General features: G+C 39.0%; 1 protein-coding gene across 1 annotated transcript in view; it reads left to right on the forward strand.

Annotated features, from left to right (window-relative positions):
- VPS13D (vacuolar protein sorting 13 homolog D) overlaps positions 1 to 25,915 on the forward strand; it is a 102,405-nt gene that overhangs the window by 54,093 nt on the left and 22,397 nt on the right. Inside the window, exons 54-66 of the mRNA XM_058818916.1 lie at positions 47 to 282; positions 1,039 to 1,147; positions 1,763 to 1,923; positions 3,209 to 3,317; positions 4,079 to 4,258; positions 4,567 to 4,686; positions 4,995 to 5,144; positions 5,294 to 5,443; positions 6,256 to 6,352; positions 7,903 to 8,051; positions 10,542 to 10,676; positions 11,019 to 11,186; positions 24,262 to 24,394. Of these exons, the coding sequence (XP_058674899.1) occupies positions 47 to 282; positions 1,039 to 1,147; positions 1,763 to 1,923; positions 3,209 to 3,317; positions 4,079 to 4,258; positions 4,567 to 4,686; positions 4,995 to 5,144; positions 5,294 to 5,443; positions 6,256 to 6,352; positions 7,903 to 8,051; positions 10,542 to 10,676; positions 11,019 to 11,186; positions 24,262 to 24,394 (1,897 nt within the window). The remainder of the gene's footprint in view (positions 1 to 46; positions 283 to 1,038; positions 1,148 to 1,762; positions 1,924 to 3,208; positions 3,318 to 4,078; positions 4,259 to 4,566; positions 4,687 to 4,994; positions 5,145 to 5,293; positions 5,444 to 6,255; positions 6,353 to 7,902; positions 8,052 to 10,541; positions 10,677 to 11,018; positions 11,187 to 24,261; positions 24,395 to 25,915) is intronic.

Below are 25,915 nucleotides of genomic sequence, written 5' to 3' on the forward strand. Positions count from 1 at the left end.
TTAACAATTCCTGCATGAGCAAACTCCTCCTTGCTGACTGTTGCAGGTCCCAGTTGTGTTTAAGCAGCACGGGGTGGTGGAGCCCAGGCTGTCCACTGATGTGAAGCCCATGACCTCTCTGGATTATGCATGGGATGAGCCCATCCTGCCTCCCTACATTACCCTGACAGTGAAAGGAGCAGGCTCCTCAGAAGTTATGTGCTGCATGAATGACTTCCAAGACAGCAAACTGCTTTACTATGAAAACTTCATCTATATTGCTGCTACATATACTTTCTCAGGGTAATTCTTGATATCTTTGATGGAAATACTTTTAATGTTCACATTAAGCTTTAGTTAATAATACCAAATTATTATTCTCTTTATGGCTACCATTCAAAAGTTTTTCACATGGAGTTAAACTTTTGTCTACCTTGTAGCTAGCAGAAAGAATGCCAAATTCAGAAACTGTCTGGCTGTCAGTATTTTGTGTGTTTTATCTCATTTGGACACAGTGCCTTTGCTTTAGAGGTGCAGATTGACAGTTACTCTGTCACACAGTGAGAAGGATTTAGCATCTGGCATCTGCTGTGACCCCACTATGTGGTCTTGGAAGAGTTGGGATGTTTGGGGTGCCCCTCTGGGGACTTAATGCTTTTTGGTGTATAAATGACACTTTACCACAAGTCACACCTATTTACAACATGCCTGTGAGGGTTAAGCTTGCACTGGTTTATATGCTACTGAAAACAGCTCTGGGAGGTTGATACAGGGCTTTGTTGCTTTCCTCAAAATGAGATAGGAAACTGTCTTTTAATTCATCTGTTTTGCCTATGCAGTTCCTAGTTCCAGTGAGAAATCAAAGCCCCTTTTAAGAATTTACTCAGGTTACCAGCTTGCCATAGTAATTCCTAACAAGAGGGGAAAAAACCCCAATATAAATGTTAGTGTGATGGACTGTATTGGAAGTGTAAACTTCCAGCTGAATTTTGATGCAGCTCTAATTGGTGCTACAGAAGAAGCTGCTGAACAAACATGATGCTGTTTTCTTGGTTCCAGGTCACAGGAGCCAAGTGTAAGACCAGTTACTTCAAATAAGGATGCTGCAAATGCAGAGCTTGTCCTTGATGTTTCTCCAAAGACTCAACGAGTTTTGCTGAAAAAGAAGGTACCAGAATACATTTGGCTTTATTTTTAATAATGCTGTTGCTATGTGCTGAAGTAAAATCAAATGCTGAGAGTAGGACAAGATAAAAAAAAAGTTCTAATTTTTAAAGGGACTCCAAACTGATAGGTTATTTTATTTTGAATTGTGGTGGTGCTTCTGTATAAGACTTCTCTAGGAGTAAAGGTAACAGAAAAGGGAACTGGAATAAAGTGGCAAGGAAGGTTGTAAATGCCTCCTAGACAGCAGAATATGGTAGTTGTGTGTTGGATATTCTCATGAAGTTACAAGGTAGGACATGCTTCCTTTTTAGGAGCATTGTAAGCCAAGTCATCTATTTCTGGTGCTCTTAAGAAACAGAAACTGTGTTTAAATATTGCTGAGATTAACAAACAGCTTTTGAATGCAGCTCTTCATCTAGCTGCTGTTGTGTATTCATTGAATATCAGAGTTCAAGCAGAAGCCTTTATCCAGTCTAGTTCCTAATTGTTAATTCAGGGCTCTGAAGTTAAATATATACAATACATTCCAAGAATTATAATTCAAAGCCTCTGACAGCAAAACGAGCAAAAATATTTGCTTTGTACTGTATTTAATTGTTGAATTTTTCTGTAACAGGAGCCAGGAAAGCGATCCCAGCTCTGGAGGATGACAGACTCAGGAATGCTTTGCCATGAAGGTTCTTCAGTTCCTCACAACCCCCACAAACCTTCCCCTCGCTCTGAGGACTCCAGTATGATTTTGGATATTGCAGGCCTAGCAGCTGTCACTAATAACAGGTATTGAAATACATGCATACATTGGATGCAGTCCATACATTGAAATACATACATTGAACACAGTTCATACATTGAATACAGATCATACATTGAATACAGTTCATACATTGAAATACATACATTGAACACAGTCCATACATTGAAATACATACATTGAACACAGTTCATACATTGAATACAGATCATGCATTGAATACAGTTCATACATTGAAATACATACATTGAACATAGTCCATACATTGAAATACATACATTGAATACAAATCATACATTGAAATACATACATTGAACACAGTTCATACATTGAATACAGATCATACATTGAAATACATACATTGAACACAGTCCATACATTGAAATACATACATTGAGCACAGTCCATACATTGAAATACATACATTGAACACAGTTCATACATTGAAATACATACATTGAACACAGTTCATACATTGAATACAGATCATACATTGAATACAGATCATACATTGAAATACATACACTGAACACAGTTCATACATTGAAATACATACACTGAATACAGTTCATACATTGAAATACAGTTCATACATTGAACACAGTCCATACATTGAAATACATACATTGAACATAGTCCATACATTAAAATACATACATTAAATACAAATCATACATTGAAATACATACATTGAACACAGTCCATACATTGAAATACATACATTGAACACAGTCCATACATTGAATACAGATCATACATTGAATACAGATCATACATTGAAATACATACATTGAACACAGTTCATACATTGAATACAGATCATACATTGAACACAGTTCATACATTGAAATACATAACATTGAACACAGTTCATACATTGAAATACATACATTGAACACAGTTCATACATTGAAATACATACATTGAGCACAGTCCATACATTGAATACAGATCATACATTGAAATACATACATTGAATACAGTTCCTCAGGAAACTGATGAGGGTTTCTAACAATGTCTTTGAAAACATGCTTGATCTGATAGTCTCTGAATATGGAAAGAATTATTCAGAAGGAATATGAAAGAGCTGGATTTTGTCTGGTTTTGTTAGAAAATCTCACCATCACCTGTGTGACTTGAAAATACTTGTAAAAGCGTGGCTGATGCCTTTTCAGCAGGTGACTCTTGACAGAGCACTTCAAAAGAGAGATTAGGAAAATGAACTGGGGCAAAATAAATGTTCAGTATTAACACAAGTGCAGAGTAGAGGTTCTGAGGAGCATCCCGTGAGCACTGAGGCTTCCCCTGCAGGTACGAGCCCCTGATGCTGAGACGGCCGGACCGGCGGCGCAGCACCACCCAGACATGGAGCTTCCAGGATGGAAAGCTGACCTGTGGCATCCCTGGCCTTGTAGTCCAGGTCAGTGCTGATCATGTGTCAAACCTGTTTTGTTTCTTGCTGATGTAGATCACAGTCATTTGGGCTTAGTATTGAAGGGAGCTACAAGCTTTGAGAGAAGTTCAGAATACAGAGCGAAACAAACTTGTGCAAGCGCCTTGTGTTTTAAGTTTATATTTGAATGTTCTTATTAATTTCAAATAATAAAAGGTCTTGCACTATTAATTAGAAATTAGAAAAGTATTTTAGTTAGTACCATGATATTGCATTGATCATTTTACTGCAGGGTAGTAAGTTACTACTTGAAGCAGCCAAAAAAGCCCTGTATTGCTGTCTTTTGACAGCAGTAACTCAGGATTGGCTCAGTAAGGATTTACATTCTCATGCACAAGTCCAGAGTCCATCTTTTAAAAGCTTCCTATCATTTTGGAAGGCTTTTCAGGAAGGACTTTCCAATGTCCCCTGATGATGTGATAGCTTCAGTTTTAAAGGTGCAGTGGGAATACTTAATTCCCACTTAATTATCTATTACCTGCCTAATTATCAATTACTTAATTATTGATCTTGGCTGCTCCTTTTATCTGCCAACTAATTAAACATGACTGAGTAGAAACTTTAGTAATATCAAGTAAAATGCTGCTGGACTGATCTTTTAGTTCTGAAGAATAAGAAGAGGAAATAAAAATACCATTTTAAATTAATATATGTAAATAGTTATCTGAAACGTTTACCTGTTGCTTAATTACTTAATTTTCTTTCCTTCCTTTTTTTCCTTTCTCCAGGCAAAGGGTGGAATGCAAGGTCTTCATGATGGAGCTGAAGTTGTTCTAGGTCCTGAAAACTCTCTTGAACTTTTGGGGCCAGTTCCACCTGAACAGCAGTTCACAAACCAAAAGATGAGGCCTGGCTCAGGAGTTCTGGCTGTGAGAGTCATCCCAGATGGGCCAACCAGAGTTCTGCAGGTGACAGTCCTTCATTGACTAGAATCTAGTTACATTCTTTGCTTATACTGGAAATACTCTTTATAAGTATTACATCTTTAAATCCTTATGAAAAGCTGCCTTTATAATGACATAAAGGGGATGGAGTATCATAAACCAGAAGTAGTTAGTATAGAAGTTTCCTTGTCCATAATTTTTTAAAAAGATAATTTGCTAAGGTAGGGCAATGTAGCTGCTATTTATATATATGAAAGGGATCATTGTAGTAATTTATTTATCATTATATTTATATATGAGAGGGATCACTGTAGTAATTTATTTGTTTTCAGATAACTGATAACTGTAACCAACGTAGAAGTGATCGTTCATTCAGTGAAGGAGAACAACTTCCAGTTTCGGACCAAGATCTGCGCAAGTTGAAAAATCCAGATACAGAGCAGGAATTGGAAGTAAGATATGACAAACAGTACTTGTCTTTTTTATTTTAATTTTCCTTTCTAGATTTCAGAAGGGGGATGATGGTCAATAACCTTTCCTTGTGTTATGAACTTTAGATTTTCCTGCTACAGCTTCTTGTTCTTAGAATTTGGGTTAATATGTCTTAACCCTCCTGAGTCTAAGACTGATTGTTCAAGAGCTGCTCAGTGTCTCTGGAGGTGATCCCAAAAAATAATTTCCTTGCAGAAATGTGTATTTGATATCATAGGTTTTTTCAGCTGCTTTGTTAGTGGTGGATTTTTTCCCCTTCTTTTCTCAGGTGCTTGTGAAACTGGAAGGTGGAATAGGATTGTCTTTGGTCAACAAAGTCCCTGAAGAGCTTGTGTTTGCAAGCCTCACCAACATTAATGTCCACTACACTCAGCTCTCAACTGGTCAGGTGCTAGAGCTCAGTGTACAAGATATACAGGTATTTGCCATTTTGAAATAAATTCATTTATTCATGGGTCTTCAGTTTTTTTGAGTCATAATAGGTTTGAAAAATGTTTAGAGCAATGACTGAGATTTAATTCCTAAATATCACTGGAGTTTCAATGCCATTTTCTGTCCACTGTGTAGGTAGACAACCAACTTCTTGGCACCACACAGCCTTTTATGCTCTTTCTGACACCCAGGAGGATTGAGAATGGGCCCCTGGACCCTGCTCCTGCTGTGCAAGTCAATGCCATGAAATTTCCCAGTAAAAATGCACTGACTGATATATACAAGGTAAACCACAATGTTTTGTTTGTGTAACATAGGTATTACTTTGCTTTAATGACCTTTCCTGTTCTTAATTTTTACTTGTAATCTGAATTCAGTGCTTTGTGAAATACACTTTGTTGAATCAATTCTGAAGCTTAAAGGACACAGTGTCCACTTCTTCATGTTTGCAGTATTCAAAGCTATAGTAGAGTGATGAACAGGGTAATAAATATGTTTAAAAATGTGACAAATCAGTCCAGACCCCTGTCTGTCCATGTCTGTGACCTTACTTTTCAAGGCAGTTATTCTCTCCTGAGAGCTGTAGCACAGTGAACAACCAGAATATCTATGTTTTGTTCTTCAGGAGTTGAATACAAGGTTATAAATTCTTGCTTCATAAACCTGGTTCTGTGCACTGCAGTCATTTGGGAACATTGGTTATAAATTTATCCACCAACTGTGGATAAATGTACTGTGATGGCAAAACTGAGTTGGTTGTCAAGACTTATTTTCTCACTTGGAGTCTTCACCCATGTCTTTTAACTCTGTTCTGAAAAGCAGCTGATTTTAGTGCAGCTAAGATTTTGAAGTGTTAGGATTAGGTAGTTAAGCACTAGGCTTTCCAGAAAATTGAAATAATCATCACTAGTTGAAATAACCATCAGTAGTAGATAACTTGAAGCAAAGAAAGCTACCGAAGACATTTTGAAGGTTGAATCTTGCTACAAATCCATAACAGTGAAAATAATCCATTGAAATAGAGTCCTTTTTAATAGTTCACATGGATTATATATCTGGTGTTAATGCTGTAAACTGAGACTTGTTTATCTCTGTAGCATCTGATGATCACTGCCCGAAAGTTCACAGTTCAAATTGAGGAGAAGCTGCTTCTGAAGCTGTTGAGTTTCTTTGGCTACGGCCAGTCGGAATCAGGTGTGGTATAACATTGTGTGGTATAACATTGCACAGCCCAGTTTTACAATGCACAGAAGTTTCATGATCTTTGTGTATAAAGTAGAAAACACCAGCACACTCTTGGCTGTGAGGAACCTCCCACTCTTGAGCAGAGCTGGAAATGCCTCGGTGTCCCCTGTGAAGCTCCTCATGGTGTTGTGCCTGTGGCAGAGCTCAGGTGATGGCCCAAGTCCAGCCTGTCTCTGTGTCTGGATTCATCTGAACTGGGATAAAAGAAATTGTGTTGTTAATTTAGCAAGCCACTTTGTTTAGTGACTTGTTTAGTTTGTTTATTTAACCCAGGGCTAGAAGTGGGATCTGTGTTAATTTGTTCCTTGGGCAGTTCCTCTTGCTTCACGGCAAGAAAATTTTGTCTGACCTTTGTTGTGGCATCCATACCCCTGGTTTTAATTGTAATGTAAATTTTCTTTCATTCACTGAGGCAAGACAGACCTTTTCAATCTTCTGATCTCATAGGTGCTATTCTAATCCTCCTATTTTAGTGTTTATCTCTGCTTTGGAAACTTTCTGAAATGTTTGTTTTGGAGTGGCAATTGAAAAAGTCACTTCTATTATGCAGTAGCCTGTGTACTGTTACATAATAACTGTCACAGGAAAAGAACTATTTTTGGCATGATTCCAAATGGGGCCAAGCCTACAAATGATGCTCCAGAGTTCTGTTTTGCTAATCCACAGGATCCTCTGAATTGTCTCTGGAAAAATAACAGAGGACTTTCAAACTTAAATCTCTAGTGATGAGGAAGAAGTACAAATTTTGAGTTTTGCTCTTAGCCTTTTAACTAATCTTCCCTTTGTTCTGATTTACCCTGTTCCTTTTGCTCTTTTTTCCTTACTTACTTTACATTATTTGTAGTTTGTCTGCTGATGTTATCCTAGATTCAAACAAAAATAAATTTCTTATTTTTAGTTAGCATGTTTTATTGTTCATAAGTCAGAGTTCGTAAGGCTTGGTCATCTTTCATCTTTGCCTTGATTCCTCACACCACCCTGGTGCTCTTACAAATAACATGAGCCTATGAATGTCAACCAAATTTGAGGCACTTTCCATGTAAATTGATTTATTGGATGTCTTCCACGTAGGCATGTTGGATATTTTGTAGTGAATATTTGAAAGCTTGCTTTGTACATTATATTCCTGGTTAAGTGTGTAAGGAATTACAGACAGAGTAGAGAGGGGAAAACAGACTGTAAGAGCACAACTGCACAGTAGGAACATTGCATAATCATGTGTTATCTCCTTGTTTCTGTGTGCTGATAAAGAAAAATTAGAAGTGAGATTAAAAGCTCAAATAACAGGTTTTAGAGATGCAGAGAGATCTGACAAAAATTCTTGAGCCTCAGAGGTCAACTTCGTGTCACAAGGCATGAGTAATTTTGCTGGCTCCACCAGCAGTCACACATACTTTTTATGTGCTGAGGATTGTTAACTCTTAACAGAATATGCATTCCTAACCCCATATTTATTTATCTTTAATTGGTTCTGATTCCTGTGTTTTGTCTGGATGCAGAGGTTGAAAATTACGATGAAAACCTCCATGAGAAGGTTGTTGAACAAGGAGGAGCACAAAAACGATACTACTTTGAAAATCTGAAAATCAGTGTGCCTCAAATCAAGTTGAGTGTCTTCACTTCCAACAAGCTCCCTTTGGACCTCAAGGTACACCAGTGCATTCCCAGAGTGAAATTCCCAGAGTAAAGAGAAGGAAAAATTAACTTAACACTCTCAGTTTCCATTTACTCTTGCATTATCCAAGTTAAAAATAATAAAAGTTCCAGCAACTTCTGACATGTAATTTGCATAATTTCCAGTCTCTTCTGTAATAGTCCTTCATTTTTGTAATTTCAATTGAAGCACAGCCACAGACCTAATGACTCACTGCTTTACAAAGGACCTTAGTTACAATGATGGAAGTGTAAAGAGCTTAAAGGGAATTTACTGTCTTAAAAGAGTTATTCAACTTCTTATACAAATACAGGACAACTCCTGAGTGTTTTCATCCAAAAAATGTTTCATTGGAATTGAAGAATTTGCATGAGGACTATGCAATATAGTTGAAAATTCAAGTGAACTGAGATTGAGTATGAACTTAAAATAAGTGGGAAGTCTGGTCTTTTTCATATGGTCATAAATCTGGCACAGCTGGAGAGTGAACCAGGAATTCCAGATTATGGCCAGAACATAATCTCATCCCATATTCCCAAATTGAGTTTGGACCTTCCCGGACACAATCAAGTGGCAGCAATCAGTTGCCACTTCAAAAATTATTAATTTAACATTCAGTTCTCTCTGAGCTAATAAACTACTTCCCTCCAAGGTGGGAGAGTTAAAACAAAACCAACCACCCAAACCATAAAAAACCCTCCTCATTGTGGAGGAACTGAGCTGCTGCCTTTAAAAAAACCAAAACTGAGACACCAATTGGGCTTTTTTGTCTTTGATGTTAAGGACATCATGATGAGTAAGCTTCTAAAGAAATTTAGTGTTGTGTAATGAATGTCTTGTCATGGAGTCTTACCAAGATGATCCAGAAAATCACTAGTCCTACATTCTTGTATTCTTTTTACTGAATCCCTGTTCCAGCAAGAGTTCAACAGCTAATTGGGGTATTCCTTGGCTGTGATATTCCTAGCTGTAATATTCCTTGCCTATGATATTCCTAGCTAGAATATTCCTTGGCTGTGATGTTCCTTACTGCTCAGTAACAGCAGCCCTGTCCTGAATATGTAGTTGCACTTCAGCTTCAACATGAATGCCCTTGTAATTGCATTAGTTGAAATGCAGGCTGAGGAAGCACAACTGGTGATGAGTGTGGTGAGAACCCAGCACTGTGCACTGTTCTGTTTGGATTCCTACCACCCTTGGTATAGGATTGCACATGGATCCATCTTGGCAGCTTTCCCAAGAAAAAACTCGGCACATACATTTTTCTCCATAATGCTAACAGTCCCTGCATATTCTGTATATTGACTTTCACAGAAAGGGTTCAATTCAGTTCTGTAGCCCAGGAGAGTTCAGGGTAGGAGGGAGAGAATAATCACAGTAGAGCCTTTGTGGAAGTTTTTCTAACTCCCTCTAATGTTTCTGGCTTGGACATGGCTGTCTGGTAATTTGGTGTAGACAGATTATTTTTATTAGGTACCAGTATTAACAAAGTTGTCTTATATAATATCTGATAGTTAAACAGGAAATTACTTCCTACTCAAGTGAATAATGAGGACTATTCTGGTTGGCCATCCATTTACTGAAAAAATAAATAGCTCTTTTCTTACACACAAACTTAACTCAGACCTGTAACTTGCCTTAATTGCCTGCAGATGGCACAAAAACTCGTGTTCCTTACAGCAGGCAGCTTTGGTGGTTAATGTGCAAAGATAAAACATCAGCCTGAAGCTTCTTGCCTTCTTCAGAGTGTCTGATATTGGTGAGTGTGCAGATGCCATTATCTAGACCTGAAGAAGAAGGGTCCTCTTTCAGTCTTGAAAACTTAGTTTTCTTATCATTTTTTCCAAATTATTTTATTTATGTGTGTCTCTGTTTGGATGTATAGCCTGTCCACTTTAACTGTGGTTTTCTATGTATAAATTGTACAAAGTACAGATGGCCTATGAACTAATTACACTCTTAGTTTTCTTCCTTGAAAAATAATGGGAAATGCTAGTTTAAAGAATTTCTTTAGACCACATAATGTTAAGAAATGAGCCTCAGGCTTACAGGAAATTATGTATGTTATTTCAGCTCATCCTGACACTTAATCCCTTCACAGAAGTTCAGCAGGGTGGAAAATAACCAGTTTTGTCAAGAAAATTCATTTAGAGTTGGAGTTTAATTGAACATTAGAACAATAAAGCCAAGTTGTATGTAGAATCTTAGACATACTTTGGTTTGAAATATTCCTATCAAGAGTGGGAAGCAGATTGCATTGGGAACTTAGTGACTCTTGAGTTATTGAAGAAATGCAGTGCTCAGAAGCTGTCAATGCTTAGAATTAAAAGGTTTGTGGGTGACTGCTCTCTATATCAGTGTCCACACTGCAGTGCTAAGAACTCCAGCAGCTTCAGAGAATTTTGGTTTGCTACCCATTGAAAGGATGCTGTGAATGAGAAGCAGAGAGAAGAATTACAATGGCAATGTCTTTTATTTCCTCAGGCATTGAAAAGCACCCTGGGCTTCCCTCTGATCCGGTTTGAAGATGCTGTGATTAATCTGGATCCTTTCACTCGGGTCCACCCCTATGAAACTCAGGAGTTCATCATTAATGACATCCTGAAGCACTTCCAGGAGGTCAGTGTGGCTGAGATGATGTTGTGGCAAAGGATGAACTTCTCTTGGTTGAGGAATTCTCCATTAGGGATGTGGGAACCCTTTCCTGACTATCAAGTGTTAGTGCTGTGTTGCTTCTTTGCAATATGGAGAAGTAGTATTCCAGAAGAAATCTAAGAATACACTGCATTTTAAGATGAAACTGTTGTTAATTTTACTGGTATTTGTGTGTTGATTTCTCTCATAAACCTACCTGGATTGGCATAAGCTTCTGTTGTGGGTGGGATTTTTTTTTTCCTCTCAACCCTGCTGGTGTAAATGTGATCCATAAGAAATATTTCATTCTTCCTCTTGATTTTCCAGGAGCTTCTGAGTCAGGCAGCAAGCATTCTAGGGTCTGTGGATTTCCTTGGCAACCCTATGGGCCTGCTGAATGATGTTTCAGAAGGTGTTACTGGACTTATAAAGTATGGCAATGTGGGTGGCCTCATCAGAAATGTCACTCATGGAGTATCAAACTCTGCTGCAAAGGTAAAAATTGTGATATTAAAGTTTGCTATAAAAATAGGCAAAAAGTCAAATAGAACTATTGACCATGCTTGAATTGCTTGATCTGTGTTTTGTAAAAATGGCATTTGAAGTGTAGATTTTGTTTTTCTTAAATGTTTTCTATACATCCCAGGGATAACAGGAGTCAGTGAAGCACTCAAAGCCCTATTACTGCTGTACAGATACTTGCAAGTTAAATCAACAGCTAACCAGAGGGAGAAATAATTTGCTCCTACATGCCAATGAACAAAGCTGTGTTAAATTATGTATATAATCTACACAGAGAGAGAGCACTAGAGAAAGGTGGAGCATTTAAGGGGTTATTTAGTATAACAGGGGTTGTTAGCTGTTATTTTTGAGAAGTGATTAAGCTGATGTGAACAGCAATTATTATGCTGACACTTGAGGTTTGGGAGGTTTTGTGCCACATAGCAACAAACCAAAGAATTTCCAGATTGCTTTGTATTTATCTGTAGTTTATTTCCAAAGTCTCTGCATGGTGAACATTCTTTTGTCCTTCCTGATAACAGCTGAAGGAATTCAGTTATATCAGTGAAAATAATTGTATTTAGTGCTCAAGAGAGGGATAGTCTGAGGCAGAAGTCAGAAACACAAAGTAGTTTGGATCATGGTTGATGCTGTGCTTGATAGTTAGCAAACACATGTTCTTGAAATGTTTTGTTACATACATGGTGTGTCAGCATGAGTCCTTTCATGGATACAACTAAAATAATATGTTTTTGACACAAGGACATGTTGGTAAGTTTGGTTTTGTAAAAATTCTTTACTTTCTATTTTTATCATTTTCCTAACAGGTAATTTTATGTGTATTGTCATGCTTCATCTTTTAATAACTTTTCCCACTTATTTGTATACAAGGCAATCTGATTTTTCCCTTCCTTAGCGAAAGAAGGTAATTCAGAAGATGTGAAATGCAGAGCCTGTGTAATTACAGAGAGGTCAAGACTATCATTATCAAACCTAGTCCACCACCAAGTGCAGAGCTGGATCTGACCCAGAGAGCTGAGCCATGAGCAAAGATGACATGCACATTCTCTGTCATAATTACCTTGATTGCAGCATTAGCCTATTTTGCACAATTTCAAGAAACTCAAACAAAATTCTAGGTTGATATCCCTGCCTTAATCTCCTAGTAGGTGCTGCTGTAAATCTCAGCACTGCAAATCCAAGCAGTCTGGTAGAAGACGTGCTGAGCTTCTGGGAGGCAGCTGGATCTGTCTGCAGATGAGTCCTTCTGTCCATGCTTTGTCCTCATGGCTGTGCTCTCTGGTGACCCATCCACTCCACCCAATGGAGTGTGTTTCTTTAGAGCTTCCTTTCTATAAAGTGGTGTTTCCTCATTGCAGTCACATCTGCAGCCACAGTCTCATAAATCTTCCTTTAAAAGGCACGAGCCTTCCTCTGTTTCCCACAAGGGCAAGGTCATTCTTTGAACTTTGGAGTCATTTGTAACCAAGGGGTTTGTGAAGAAGATTTTCAAAGGCAGAAGGGCAGTCGGATGCTGAACTCCTTTCAAAATTCAACAGGAGTTGAGTGCCTGCTTCCCATTTATACCTTTGAAAATCACCCCATGTACTATTTATTTGTCTTCCCAGGTATTTTTTTCTTTCTCCTTGATATATCAGAAATGGCTCTGTGATGCAAGTCTCACACAGTTCCCTTTTCAAAGCTTTCTACATGGTTTATGTATTTGTCCTTTTGGAACAAGAAGTCCATAATTTAAGAAGGCTTAGTAGTACATTGTGGAGCTCCTTGATTAATCCTCTTTCCAAAGGTTGAATCTTAATTCTGCTGCATAGAAAACAATGATAAAAAGGCTCAAATAGTCAGGTTGAATTCTTCCTTATGTGCTGCACTGCTTTCAGGCACTTAAATCTGCTTGAAAACTAAGACAGGAATGTCCACAGGATAAAAAATTGGCATTTCAGATTCAGTTTGGGATGTGTTATGTTCATAGTACAACACAGAAATTTGTCTTTTACTTTCTGTTCTGCCTTCTTTGTGCCTTATGCGTGTGTCTAGGATATGTAAGAGAGAGAAAAAACAATTTGAGTTAGTCAAGAGAAACAAAATTGAAACAATAGGTCATTTTCATCTTGCTGTTGGTGCTCCAGGAAGGTATTTTTAAGTATATTTTCACTGCATAAATTTTCACCTGATTCAGCTGTGCCACAGAGGCCTCTTGTCTTTGCAGCTAATCCTGTGGATCTGGTAACTAAAGCAGCCAAAACTAGAGGAGCCTGTGTCCTGCACAGGCACTGAGGGCTGGAAAAAATCTCCATTTTGGTTGTCTGACTACCTGACTTATGAAGTGTCTGAAATAAAAATCTATCCTAGATTTTAAGATGAGTTAGCTATTGAGGTGTGAGTAGATAGATAAACAAAGAGTAATAGTGTAATCATGGTTTTTAAAGTAACACTGCTCAAGTGAATCGAGAAGTAAGCTATAGGAGTTGTATCTGGTTTTGTCATTTTATTGCTTTTCTATTTTATAGTTGTGCTGATTATCCCTGTAATGGCTTTTCCATGCATTTCAGAGCATGCAGTGGGTAATGCCTTCTTTCAAGTGGAGAGCTGCAGTGTATTTAAATTGGCACAAAACCTTAGGTTAAATAAAGTTCACTCCAGACAGTTTTGTAGTTTTTATCCCTTGGAGATTCCAAGTTCTGTATTTTAAAAAGTTCTTTGATCCTAAATATAGACACCAGAGGGAATTACATTCCCTCTGAATGGAGCCTTCTATAGTTGCCATATGCGTGGAAATGTCTCACATTCTTGGCATCCACACTTTTTTTTATTTCCCCCGTTAGGCATGACAGAACTAAATCCTAAATTTCCCCTGTTTCAGATGTGTTTCAATTAGAAATGAATATTGAACACTGAATTAGCAGCTGAACAAAACTGTTCTGTAGCTTGTGTTCTCCAAATGGAAAATAAGTGTGGTTGTATCTATTACTGGCAAATAGGTGTTATGCTGACACAGTGGTGTTAAAGGATTGAAAAGATTCAGAGCTTGTCAATACTGCATTTAATGTCTCTGATTTCTTTCTACCATAAATTCTCTTATCTTAGGAATTATGAGCAGATAGTAGTGTAGCTGTTAAGACTCTGTTAGGTCACGGGATATAGGATGGAAATAATTGTTGTGTACCTGTCTTCCTGTTGAGAAAAAGAATTTAATGAACTTCATGAAAGAGCTTACTTTTCATATTGAACTTTGAAGTTTCTATATTAATTAGGCTTCCTAAGGAAAGGTAAGCCATCAGTCAGAGCTGCATTTCCCTGTTGGTTTTTGGGAAGCATGCAGGGTTCTGTGAGACAAGCTTCCTTCAGAAAGAGGCAACTGAGATGCCAAAACTTCCCTGGAGCAGACTTGCAGCAAATTGCATTTGAGTGTCTGTTTTCTCTTATGGCTGATGAACCTTTCTGCCCTGGACTTTCATTACATCTGTTTATTTCAGGTGAGTTCAGACTGATGGCAGAGGTGTTTAACAGAGATAGGAAGAGAAGTGAGGTGTTAGAACCAGATAAGAAAACTTTAAGAGTAGAAAATATGCTCCAGGTGAGTGTTTGGTCTGGAGGCATTTGTAGAATAGGAGCATGAAAGCAACACAAAGGGGAATGGAAGTTTTAACCCTCCATGAAAGCACCACAAAGGGAAGTGGAAGTTTTAACCCTCCATGAAAGCACCACAAAGGGAAATGGAAGTTTTAACCCTCCTTGTAAGATAAATCAAAGCAGAATCTCAAGTGGTTGGCAGTGACAGGAAGATAAAGATAACTGAATGGAAAAAAAAAGAGGAAGTAATAAAGGGATTATTTAAAAACAAATCTTGAATATGTGTTTGACTTGCATGGATGTTAACTTTAACAAAGTTGGCAGTAAATACAATGAGAAGTGGCTGTACCAGAGCACAGAAGGAAGGTCCAGTTTGAGCAGGCTCTACCCAAAAAGAGACAGAAAGGTTTCTAAAACAAGCAAAGCTGATGATTCCCTTTTGTTTAAAGTAGTTTTTTGTTCACTTAATCAATCACTCCTCTTTCATTCAGAAGCAAGAACAACTACCATTCTCCCATCATGGGACTAACTGCAGTTCAACTCTAGCAACATCAAAATGCCAAGGAAGTAGCTGAAAATAAAAGAATATTTTCATGTCAGGGAGCTTCTAACAAAAGCCTTTGTATCTGAAGCCTGAGAAAGAAATACATGATGGTGTTTTCCTCAGAAAAGTCTTAAACAAAATCATCAAATGATGATGTAGAAAGGTCATGGTGGTTTTTGGGTTCTGAGTCTATTGTATCCTACAGCTCTATATTTCCATGGTGTTTGTTTGATTCCTTGCTCTTTTCCTTAACTCCTGAGAGCAGAATGTGTGTGGTTAGTGTTGGTCTCACTGGATAAAGGTGAGGAAGGCCAGAATCCATGTCATCTTCAGCCTTACCGATCAGAATTTGTTTTTCCTACAGGAAAGCTGGCAGTCAGCCCTTACAAGGGTAGTTGAGGCATTGAAATAGTGGGATTTACTGTAATTTTTTCTATTCCAGCTGTGATTTATACAGTTTGGGCCAAATGTAGCTTTTTTGTGTGTTTTATTCTGTGTAATCTTTATCTTTCCTGGTGTAGCATAGAGGCTCCTGCAGCCTGTCCAGGTGGCACTGCAGATCATCTTCAGTTCAACTTGCATTTCATCCACAGATTTGCAGCTTCACATGAGCAGTGAGAATCAGTATCAAAATGTGTCGATTATGAGGTGGAAAGCAATTGAAATTCCCAGACAGAAATGCTGAGTTCATGAGGGATATTACAGATGAGGCCATTTCCCCATTTCCTGCCAGTTTGAAAAGACAGCAAGTTTTATGACCAATTAGTGGCAATCAAAAGCCATGGAAAGTGTCAGTTTTAATGTGCACAACATCTGGCATCTGTAACTAGTATCTTTGAAAGAGGTTTTGGGATAAAGGATCATCTTTGAGAAGTTTGAAGTATTTCTTCCTGGTTTTCCTTTGTACCATGGGATAAAACGTGTGTGGCCAGCATCTAGGTTAAAAGTTTTCTTCTCAATTTGGTTTAAATTCAGCCTTTCTTGCACAAAGTGAACACTTTACTCCAGTGTATTTTTGTGTGGAGAAATGGGTATAGGTAGATTGAACACGTGTATTCTGTGGGAAGAACTGGTTTAAAGTGGACTTAATATCCTCAATTTACCCCATTGAAAAGCAAACTACACATTGGATGAGCCTTACCCAGGAGAAATTGCTCAATTGACCATGAGAGTCCTGTAACAAAGCAGCAACTGCATACATGGAGATGCACAGCTGGACAGAGGAATGTACAGGTGACCATTGACAACTGAAAAAAAAGAGATTAAAGAGTTTTAGGTTTTACACCAGCTCTAGAGCTTCATTTCAAAGGGGTTTATCAGCTGATTTTCCTGTAAAATAAAATGTACTGTTCCTGTTTTGCTGACTCATTGGAGAACTCAGTGAGCAAAGGAGAATTTAAAATGAGGTATGCAAAGAGTTGCCAAGTCATAAACTGTGACATTGGAAATAAGCATTTATCAGAGATGAAATTAAATTTAGTTTTAACCTGCAGTTTTTGAGGGGTTACATGTCAGGCAGACTGGCACATCTATCCCATATATCACCATTAGCATCTGAAGGAGAAAAAATGGGGTGTGGGTTTGAAATTCATCATTTCAGTGTTGATAAATGGCTGACTGCACCTCCCTACTGTGTATTTAAAGTTGTAGAGTTGAGTAGAATACTAAATAGTACAGACTTAAACTTGAAGCTCCTTAGCTGTGTATCCATGAGGAGTGAAAATTGTGTTTGTATGTGCAGGGGAGAAGGGCAAGCTGTACACAGCTCAGAGATGTTCACTATTTACACACATACAGGATGGCAGGTCCAATTAATGTGCTAGCATGGCCTTTCCTTCAAAATATCTAGAAAAATGGAAAGCCTGTTAGTTTTTAAACAGGAGGTTCTTTCAGATCCCAGGTGTGGTCACAGGTGGTCATGGCAGAATAAGAAATTGTCTGGAAAGAGCCTAAGTGCTGCAGTTAGTGCAGATGGAAATGCTTTTGGAAATCAAAATCAAGAGAGCTGGTAAAGATGATGTTAAAACCAAACCTAACGTGGTCTCTCTTTTTTGTTACCTATTAACTCAAGGTATTGGATCTCTTGAGGCTTTTTCTCTGATTTTCAGTGTATTGAGGGGTTTAAGGAAGGGGGGGGAAGGAAGGCAAAATAATTCCATTCCCAAAAAATAAACAAACATGAAGAGCTTCAGGTTTGCTAAGAGTTAAGGCCGGGGGGAGGGGAATTATCTGTTAAGAGTATTAGTTGTTTAATAAAGCACAGTTGTCCTCCAGATGAACCCGCCAGTGACTCCGCAATTGGGGTCATTCCAAGTTCACGCTGTGGACTTTTGACTGCCTTTGTGTGTCTGTGAAAACAGCCGGCGGTTCCTGCAGGGATCACTCATTCAAGCCCTTGTAACACAAAACTATTGCCAGCGGGCACCTGCTGCTGCTGCTGCTGCTGCTGCTGCTGCTGCGGCTCCCCGGGGACCCCCGGCTCATCGGGCTCCTCCAGCCGGCCCATCGGGGGTCCCCGGGCCGCCAGCAGCCCCTGTCAGCATGCATTAGGAAGCTGGGTTAACGATGGGATGTGAGCTAATTAAAGCTGCTTTGCTTTGGGCGGTGTGGCATTAAATAGGGGTGGGGAATCTCAAGGAATGGTGTTTGTTCAGTAGGAAGAGCCGGCGGCTCCTCGTGGTTGTCGGTAATTTGGAGAGGGTCAAAGTTTATGTTGCTCTGAAAATGAGAAGCTGATTATGGCTTTTTGCTGATTTGGTGTTTTCTAAATTAAGAGAGTGTTGGTGCTGTTCAGAGTGCCAGGACTCGTTTCTGTCTGCACAGCTTGGCTGGGTTATAAAAGCCTTGGAGGCTCATCCTGAACTGTCCTTTCTGGTTAGGACTGGATCGAAGAGTTCATTTGGTCTGTCTTGATGTGTCAAGGAAAGTGCAAAAGTGTAGAGTAAATAAATATAACTAAATTCACAATCTTCCCTGCTGAAATAGTAATTCTTAGAGGCTACCCTGCCCCAAATAATTCTTAAGAGACTGACCAAAGACATTGCAAAAGTACTTTGGGGAACAGTTTCATTTGAAACCTGACAAACCAACACCTGTTATGTTTTTAAATAAAGGCATTTTACTTTTCAGTCCCAGTATAACACACCATTGACCACAGTGATAGAAAGCGAGGAAGCTGTTTGTTGTCTGTGCCTACTGATGGCCAATTTGTAAAATTGAATATATACTGCTTCCAGTCTGTAACAGTGTGTGTACTGATGAGCCTAGTAGCTGCTCTAAAAGTTATTTTTATGATAAGTCACAGAACTATATTACATATCAATCCTGAGACATTGCAGTAAAAGCAGGGGCATTTAGGCTGCAGAATTTACTGGACAACTTTATCTGTCCCACTGCACCCAGTCCTTGTGTATATATCCAAGAATCTGGCAGGGCTTTTTGAGTTTTGCACTTTGCAAAGAATAGCAGCAAGATTTGAGGATGACCTTTTTTAACCACAAATCCTAACAGCATATACATATGTCTCCTTAGCCTGGAACATGTACATTGTGAGGATTTTTTGCCTCCATAGGCAAATGCTTGATTTGTAACTTTTGTAATTTATCAGATATCAGCATAAAAACAGACATCAGCATAAAAATTGGCTTCCTCTAAAATACCTTTAACAGGTTACAGAGTTGTAGGAATAAAGGTGATTTTTAATGGTATTGCTACAACATAAGTGACCATGAAGGATTGAACTCCTTTCTAAATGAGTTCTGCAAAGCAAAGATGAGAACCAAATAAACCCTTTGGTTTCTTTTTTAGACACAGTTCATTGTGAGGTTTGCACAGAAATTTTAAGTAATCTACATTTAATTTCATCACTTTCTCCTTTAACATTTCATCTTGGAATGTTCTGCTTTGCTCAGTCAATAATATTTGTAGATGTACCGTTCTCTGATGCTAGAATTACAATGGAATGTTTGGACTCGGGTCATAATTGTGTATTTATCCTTTTGGGATGTCCTTAGAGAACCAGGCACTGCCAAGAGCTTAAAAAGACTTTAAAAGATTACTTAAAACTTATTTCCATGCTGTGTGCTTCATGCATCTGGCTTAGAGGGAACAAGCAGTCCAAAGTCGAGTTTTCATTTGCTTTGAATTCTTTTTGTGCCCCATAAGCCTTAATTGTTTGGCACCAGCTTTGGTTCACAAACACTGTATATGGGTGGTTTTGTTTTTCTTCTATTGCTTGAAATAGCAAGGGATATGTAGTCAGTGGTAAAAGGTTTTTGTGGTAAAACTTCCTCAATTTTTGTGCCTTAAAAAAGAAAAACAAAAGACCAAGTACCCCCAAACACGAATAAATCAGTCTCTTGTACAGATAGTATTTCATCTGCTTTTGCAGATCTTGGTGAATGGTTGGTATTGATTGTTGACACTGTGTAAATGTAAAACAAGAAATGATGAATCATTGATTTACTTGAGTCTGCAGAGGAGGAGGCTGAGCCCAGCATGGCCCAGGCTTGCAGAAGTGCAGAAACATCTTCAGTGATTGTGGAGGGCTGAGAGTGGTTGGCATGCTCATCCAAAGACAGTGTGCACAGTAGCACAATGTCCTGGGATCTGGAGAAAATGTCAGATTTCACCTTCCTCAGGAGGATTTTATGTTCCAGCAGCTAGGCTGAAGTGCAGTCGGGGTTATTCTCTGTATGTCAGTCAGTAGCTTCATATCATACGTGGACTGGTGTGGGATGAAAACCAGGGATCCAAGGGTCTTTAGAGTGTAGATCTGGAAGAAAAGATCAGTGTCCCTCTGGAGAAGGAAAGTGCAGGAAGAACCATCTGCTCTGGGGACAAACAGGGTGAGAGGAGGCAGGGGGTATCTGTGAATGGAGGTGGACAAATGCTCAGCTGCCCGAGGCTTTTAGAAGGGGTTCTCCTTCTGTCAAAGCATTAAACAGTGCATACTGATGGTAAATTGAAATATTTTAAATACATGAAATGACAGAGCTTTTAGTGAGTAGTCTGGAAGGTTCCTATTCCCCTCTGTTTGGAGAGACCAAGCTGCCAAGTAAAATACCCATTTCTACGTGTGCCTTGTGCAGATTGGCTTCATCCAGAAACATCAGGAGCCTTTTGCCCTGGAAGCAGGTAACTTCCCTTAGCTGACACTAATGTATTATGTTGCAGTTCTGTTTCAAGGCAAAGGGTATCTGAAATGGAAATAATGCAGAGATAAATTACCAAGTAACTAATATTTATTTTTCTTTTTCATCAGCAAGTAGACAAAGAAATAATGAAAATTAGGTTAGAGAAGAGGGAGCTGGTTTTTACAAGTCCCTTGATTAGTTTCATGTTTGTTCACGGACTGTTGTGTTTAGTTAGGTTTGCATTTACATGGTCTTGAGTAGGCTTTGAAGTTCCCAGGTCACACCTTATTAACAAAAGCTGAGGAAGACAAGGGTGGTCACACTTTTGGTGTCACCTTCATTTATCTGGAGCCTATTTGCTGTGTGATTGGGTTAACAGCTCAATAAGGCACCATCTCTGCTCTTTCACAAGTTTTAAACCCTCAGCCTCAGCAGCTGATATTGCACTCCCCAAAGGAGGCATCTAAAAGCAAAACTCACAGGGGACAAAGGTAAGTCTGCCTTTGTGCTTCAGCTTGTTCAAATCTCCCTTCAGAGCTTCAGCTGGACTTAAACTCCTTAAATTTCTAATGCTCGCTTGAGTTAACAGCTGAGAAACTTGTGTTCAATACAGTAATTATAACCTAGATAGGGCAGGAGGTGTTGTGCAGGTGTTTTGTTAGTTGTGGGTTTTTAATGTTAGAAATCTTTAATTTCCTTATTGTATAGGCAGATACAATCCTATTAACTGCAACAGACTTCAAAAACATTTCAGGGTTAGTATTTCTGATAAAAAGCAGTGTCAAATTGTGATCCCCAGCAGGTATTTATTTCACTCAGGTGGTATCACCTGTAGTGGGTGATGAGGATGGATGTAGGGGTGATTCAGATCAGGAGTCAGGGTAACTCTGACCCCACAGTCTGAACCTTTATTCAAATACCAGTCTAAACCTCACACAGCTGCCCCATTTCCTAGCAGCCCTTCCTGATACCTGGAACATCCCCTTTTTTTATCTTCCCTGGCATTTCACCTCTAACTGGCAAACTCTGCACCACAGAGCAAGAAATGGCTCAGGAGGGACCCACTCACTGCTCACTGAGGAATCCCCTTGGTTTGCTCATGGAGCAGATGCTGACAAAGGTTTGGCTGCAGTCTGTGTTAGATGAGGCCAGGAAACAAACAGTGCCAGGGGAGGGGGAGATGGAGCTGCTTCAAAAATTCACCATGAAGTTCATGTTTTGTAACTAACGTGTGCTGAGTTCAGATTTTGTCACCTGAGTCAGGGCAGAATGGAAACACTTCATGGTACGTTTGCTACGTTAAAATCCTTAAATTGTTTTGCTTACATCTATAATTTAGTGCTATTTTCTAAATAACACAAACAAAAATGTCCCTGTTTAACTTTGGGTTTACAGCTAATCGAGTTTGACTTTTAAACTATGTGCATGGGATTTTTTTCTTTTTCCTCCTTACTAAGAAAAATACACAATTACATTAAAATTCTGTCTACGTATAAACAGGATTACTGTTGACAATTAGGTGTCAGATTCTGTGTAATGGAGGAAGGGATATTTGAGGAAAGACTGGATTGTATTCACAGGAAGAGCTGGGGTATTGGAGCTGGAAAATGTGGGTGCAGGTGGAGGGAAAGCTGTAAAGAGAGATTACCTATTCTCATCAATAAATTGGTTTATTCCTTCTGGCTGATTGCCCAGTCATGCACTACTGTAACTTCTAAAACATGTTCTTGAAAAAGCATTTTCAGGTCTTGAGAGAGATTCTGTAATGAGGTTTGAATTTTGAAGACCTGTTGAGCCTTTCAGTCTTTATAGCAACTACTCTAATCCACAAAAGCAAAGTATTTTTCTAGGAAAAAGCCCTAACCTTGAACACAGTTCATAGATAGCTTCAGGTCAGTTTGTATTTCTGGGCTAATTTTTTTTTTTTTTTAATAACATCTGCATTAAGTTCATACCAAGGTCAGAAGTATCTCAGTCCATGATCACTGTTTAGTCTCCATATGATGAAGTCACAGGAAAGGTCATGGGATTTCATTTTCATCCCTGTTGTTAAAATCTATTTGTTTAGATAATTGGAGCCACTGGACTGGTTTGTCTTTAAGCTGAAAATGAGTGTTTCAGACCAGGACATTGTGTCATTAGTGAAAAAGAAACACAGCCTTAGAAGAAATAGCAGAGAAAGGAGGGGAACTTCATTGTGGCACTGGGCCCATAAATGAACTGTTTGTCTGGTTCTTTTTTGATATTCAGTGTATCAGGGTTTGACAGCACGTCTCAGTTGTCCTCTGGGGCACACCTGAGCCACGGAGGGGTTTTGCTGTAGGTACAGAGAGGATGGTCCATGAGACACAGGCTGGTCCTTTACAGTGAGCTCCTTGTCCTGGAGGAGCTGTTGTCATGCAGGACAGGGGACATCAGCACCCTGAGTGCCTGTGACATTCCTGTGGCACCTGCTCCATTCCCCAGCACCAGTCAAACACACAACAAAGCTTTAAATGATCTTCCTTCCACAGGGGTGGAGAGGATGAAGTCTGTTAATTTCTTGAAAGGAAATACAAATGCTGATTGTAGTTGATAGTGGTACAAGAGGTGTCCAATTACACATAATCAAAAACCAGATCATTTTTGGAGTGTATTCCAGGAAAATTCCTTCTATGAGCCCTTTTCTCTAATAATATCCTGAATACAAGGCAAGATTTCAGGTTTTTTGTCTCCTTTTCTTCCTTCCCTCCGTCCACCAAGCTTCTGGTTTCTATCTGATTACATGAGACTAAAGGTCAGCAGATCACAACAGATCATTTTTATTTGGTGCTTTCTCATTGACTTGCTCACAGCAATGGTCAGAGTTCTCAGAACAAATCCTGTTAGGACATAATGTTCCCTTTAATCCATGAGCATGTCTCCAGTCTTCCCCCACACTTTTCAAGGTAAATGTAAGGACTCAAAATGCTCCACACACACACTCAGGGTTCCCCCTGAGCCTTTGGTTTGGTACCTGTGGACACTTGCTGGAGGTTAGGATTTTTTCTTCTTCTTTTTTTTTCCTTTCTCTCAGAGAATTTTCTTCCATTTGTTGCCTAAGAAATGATAATGAGAGGCAAAAGATATGCTAGTATACTATATTTTTTCCTGAAAGTCCAGTCATTTCAAAGTTATAATAATTTGAAGGGAAGGGGGTGTTGCATTCTCCAATTCCTGCCTTCCTTGGCAGATATGTGTCCTTTAAACCAGTACAACACTTCAGCACAGCTGGGAATCCTGTCAGGGATCTCCCCACATTGTGCCATGAGTGTGGCCTGGCTCCCACTCCTACAACACTTCTACCCTGAGTTACTGAAAAGAATTTAATTAGCTCTTTAAAATGTTGTAGTTTCGTGACAGGCATATTTACCTTGATGATTTGCACGTATCTTTGCAGAGGAAAAGCTTTATATCTAAATGTTAATAAATGTTAATTTATTTTTTAGGTTTTGAGGGGTTGCAGTTGGGTCATGGGCACCGCTTTTGGTACAGACTTGCTCCTTCTTGCTCTCAGATTTGCTCTTTCACAGATTTGATTTGTTTTGGCTTGGCCACAGTAGCTGGGGCACCTCTTTGTCACCTCAGCATTCCAGTTGCACCTGCTCATACAATTCTGAGCTTTCTCCATGGCAAAAGGATTGGGTGGATTCTGTTATATATCACAATGAGTTGTATAATTGTGCATTTCTCAAGTAGGATCCAGGAATTTTCTGCAGTGAATTTACTGAGCAGAAACCGCTTCTGTTCTTCCTGTAACAGAAGTTATCTTCTCTTTCAGTTTGCTGGGACCTTGTCAGATGGTTTGGGGAAGATGATGGATAACAGGCACCAGACAGAGCGGGAATACATCCGGTACCACGCTGCAACCAGTGGAGAGCACCTGGTAGCTGGAATCCATGGACTTGCACATGGTAACCCTTAGCTGTAATTTTAACTCATTTCTCTCTTAAATGGCATGATCAGATTGCAGAGAGCAGTGGGTGTTACTGCTAGGAGCCTGGGCAGTGGAGCTGTCAGGGGCTTTATGCTTGAATTTCTGGTTTTCAGCTTTATGCTGGCAGGTCAGGGTGGGGGCATTCTTTGGTCTTCAAGTCAACAGAAACTATATTTAATAATCAGGGTTTTTCACATGGAACTGCAAATTAAAATGAAAATTACAAAGAAAGTTCATCCAAAACATCCATTTCTTTGTCAAGACATGAAATACCCACAGAAACAGATTTTTTGAGGGCCAGACATTGAAAAAAAATGAATATGGCTGGGTTGTAGCTTTCTTATATTTGCTTTTAGTTCCAGGAACCTGAGTTTCCTTGGAATCAGTACATCAGTTTAAAGTTACATTTCACCAGTTGGGTTATTTTGTGGGTTTTTTCAGAGTACTAGGAACTGGAGACATTTATTTGTGTAAAGGGTAGTGAACTAGTTTTAATTTGGCCAGAACTTCACATCGATTTAGTTCATGATTTATCTCTTGAAGAAGGTTAAATCAATACAAGCCAAGTTTAAATCAAATATTTATATTTTGCATCATCTTGGCTCAGTTATTTAAATGTTAAATGTAACTGTTGCAGCCTGTGCAAAGCTGATTTGGCTTTGACTAAAAGAGGATCTTTTCTATGCTGAGAAAAGTCCTTTTGCTTTGGTCACACAGAGACACTGTGTAGGTGTGAAATGAATCATGAAAGGTTCCTCTCACACTAATGTGCTGAACAGTCTGCCATAAATTGGTAGAAACACAGGAAATCCAAATTATCTGAATCTCTGCTGAAAAGTCCATTATAAAGCACTTCACTGTGTTGTATTATCCAGTAATTACTGTGACTCTTCTAGTCCTAAGTCTGTGGCATTTTTAAATGCTTCCCATTCTGTTTTTTTTTAAAAATAAAGGAACTGCTAATTACTACATTTCAACAGACAGGATTTAATCATAAACTATAGTTACTCAAGAGGAGAGATTTAAATACTTTGAGCTTCCTGAGTTTGGCAGTTCAGATCTGCCTGGTCTGTACTTGCAGACCTCAGAGGAGCCCTGGGCTGCTGGAAGCTGGGCAGGTGAGTGCTTCAGCCAGGGCACTAGAAATTGGTATTTTAATCATGTTGATGTGAAATCTCCAAAGTGTGTTCTCAGATAATCTGAGCTGTTCCAAGTCTTTTGAAACCTCAGGAGGTGCTTGATTTCTCAGAGCATTGAAGTTCTCTGGAAGGGAAACGTGCACAAAAATGTCTGTCAGCCGCATCACAGTTAAAGTCACTTAAAATTACTTTAAAGACATTTAAAGTGCCAGTTTATAATTAACTTCATCCAGTGGAGAAATGCACACTGTTTTCTGTCTCAAATTGTACCAGCTTTCGTGGTGATGGAATTTTGTTACATCCTAAGTAACCACTTAACCTGTGCAATAGATGAGGACTCTTGGTGTAAGTGCAGCTGG

This window comes from Ammospiza caudacuta, chromosome 22 (genome assembly GCF_027887145.1).
Source record: "Ammospiza caudacuta isolate bAmmCau1 chromosome 22, bAmmCau1.pri, whole genome shotgun sequence".
Lineage (NCBI taxonomy): Eukaryota > Metazoa > Chordata > Aves > Passeriformes > Passerellidae > Ammospiza > Ammospiza caudacuta.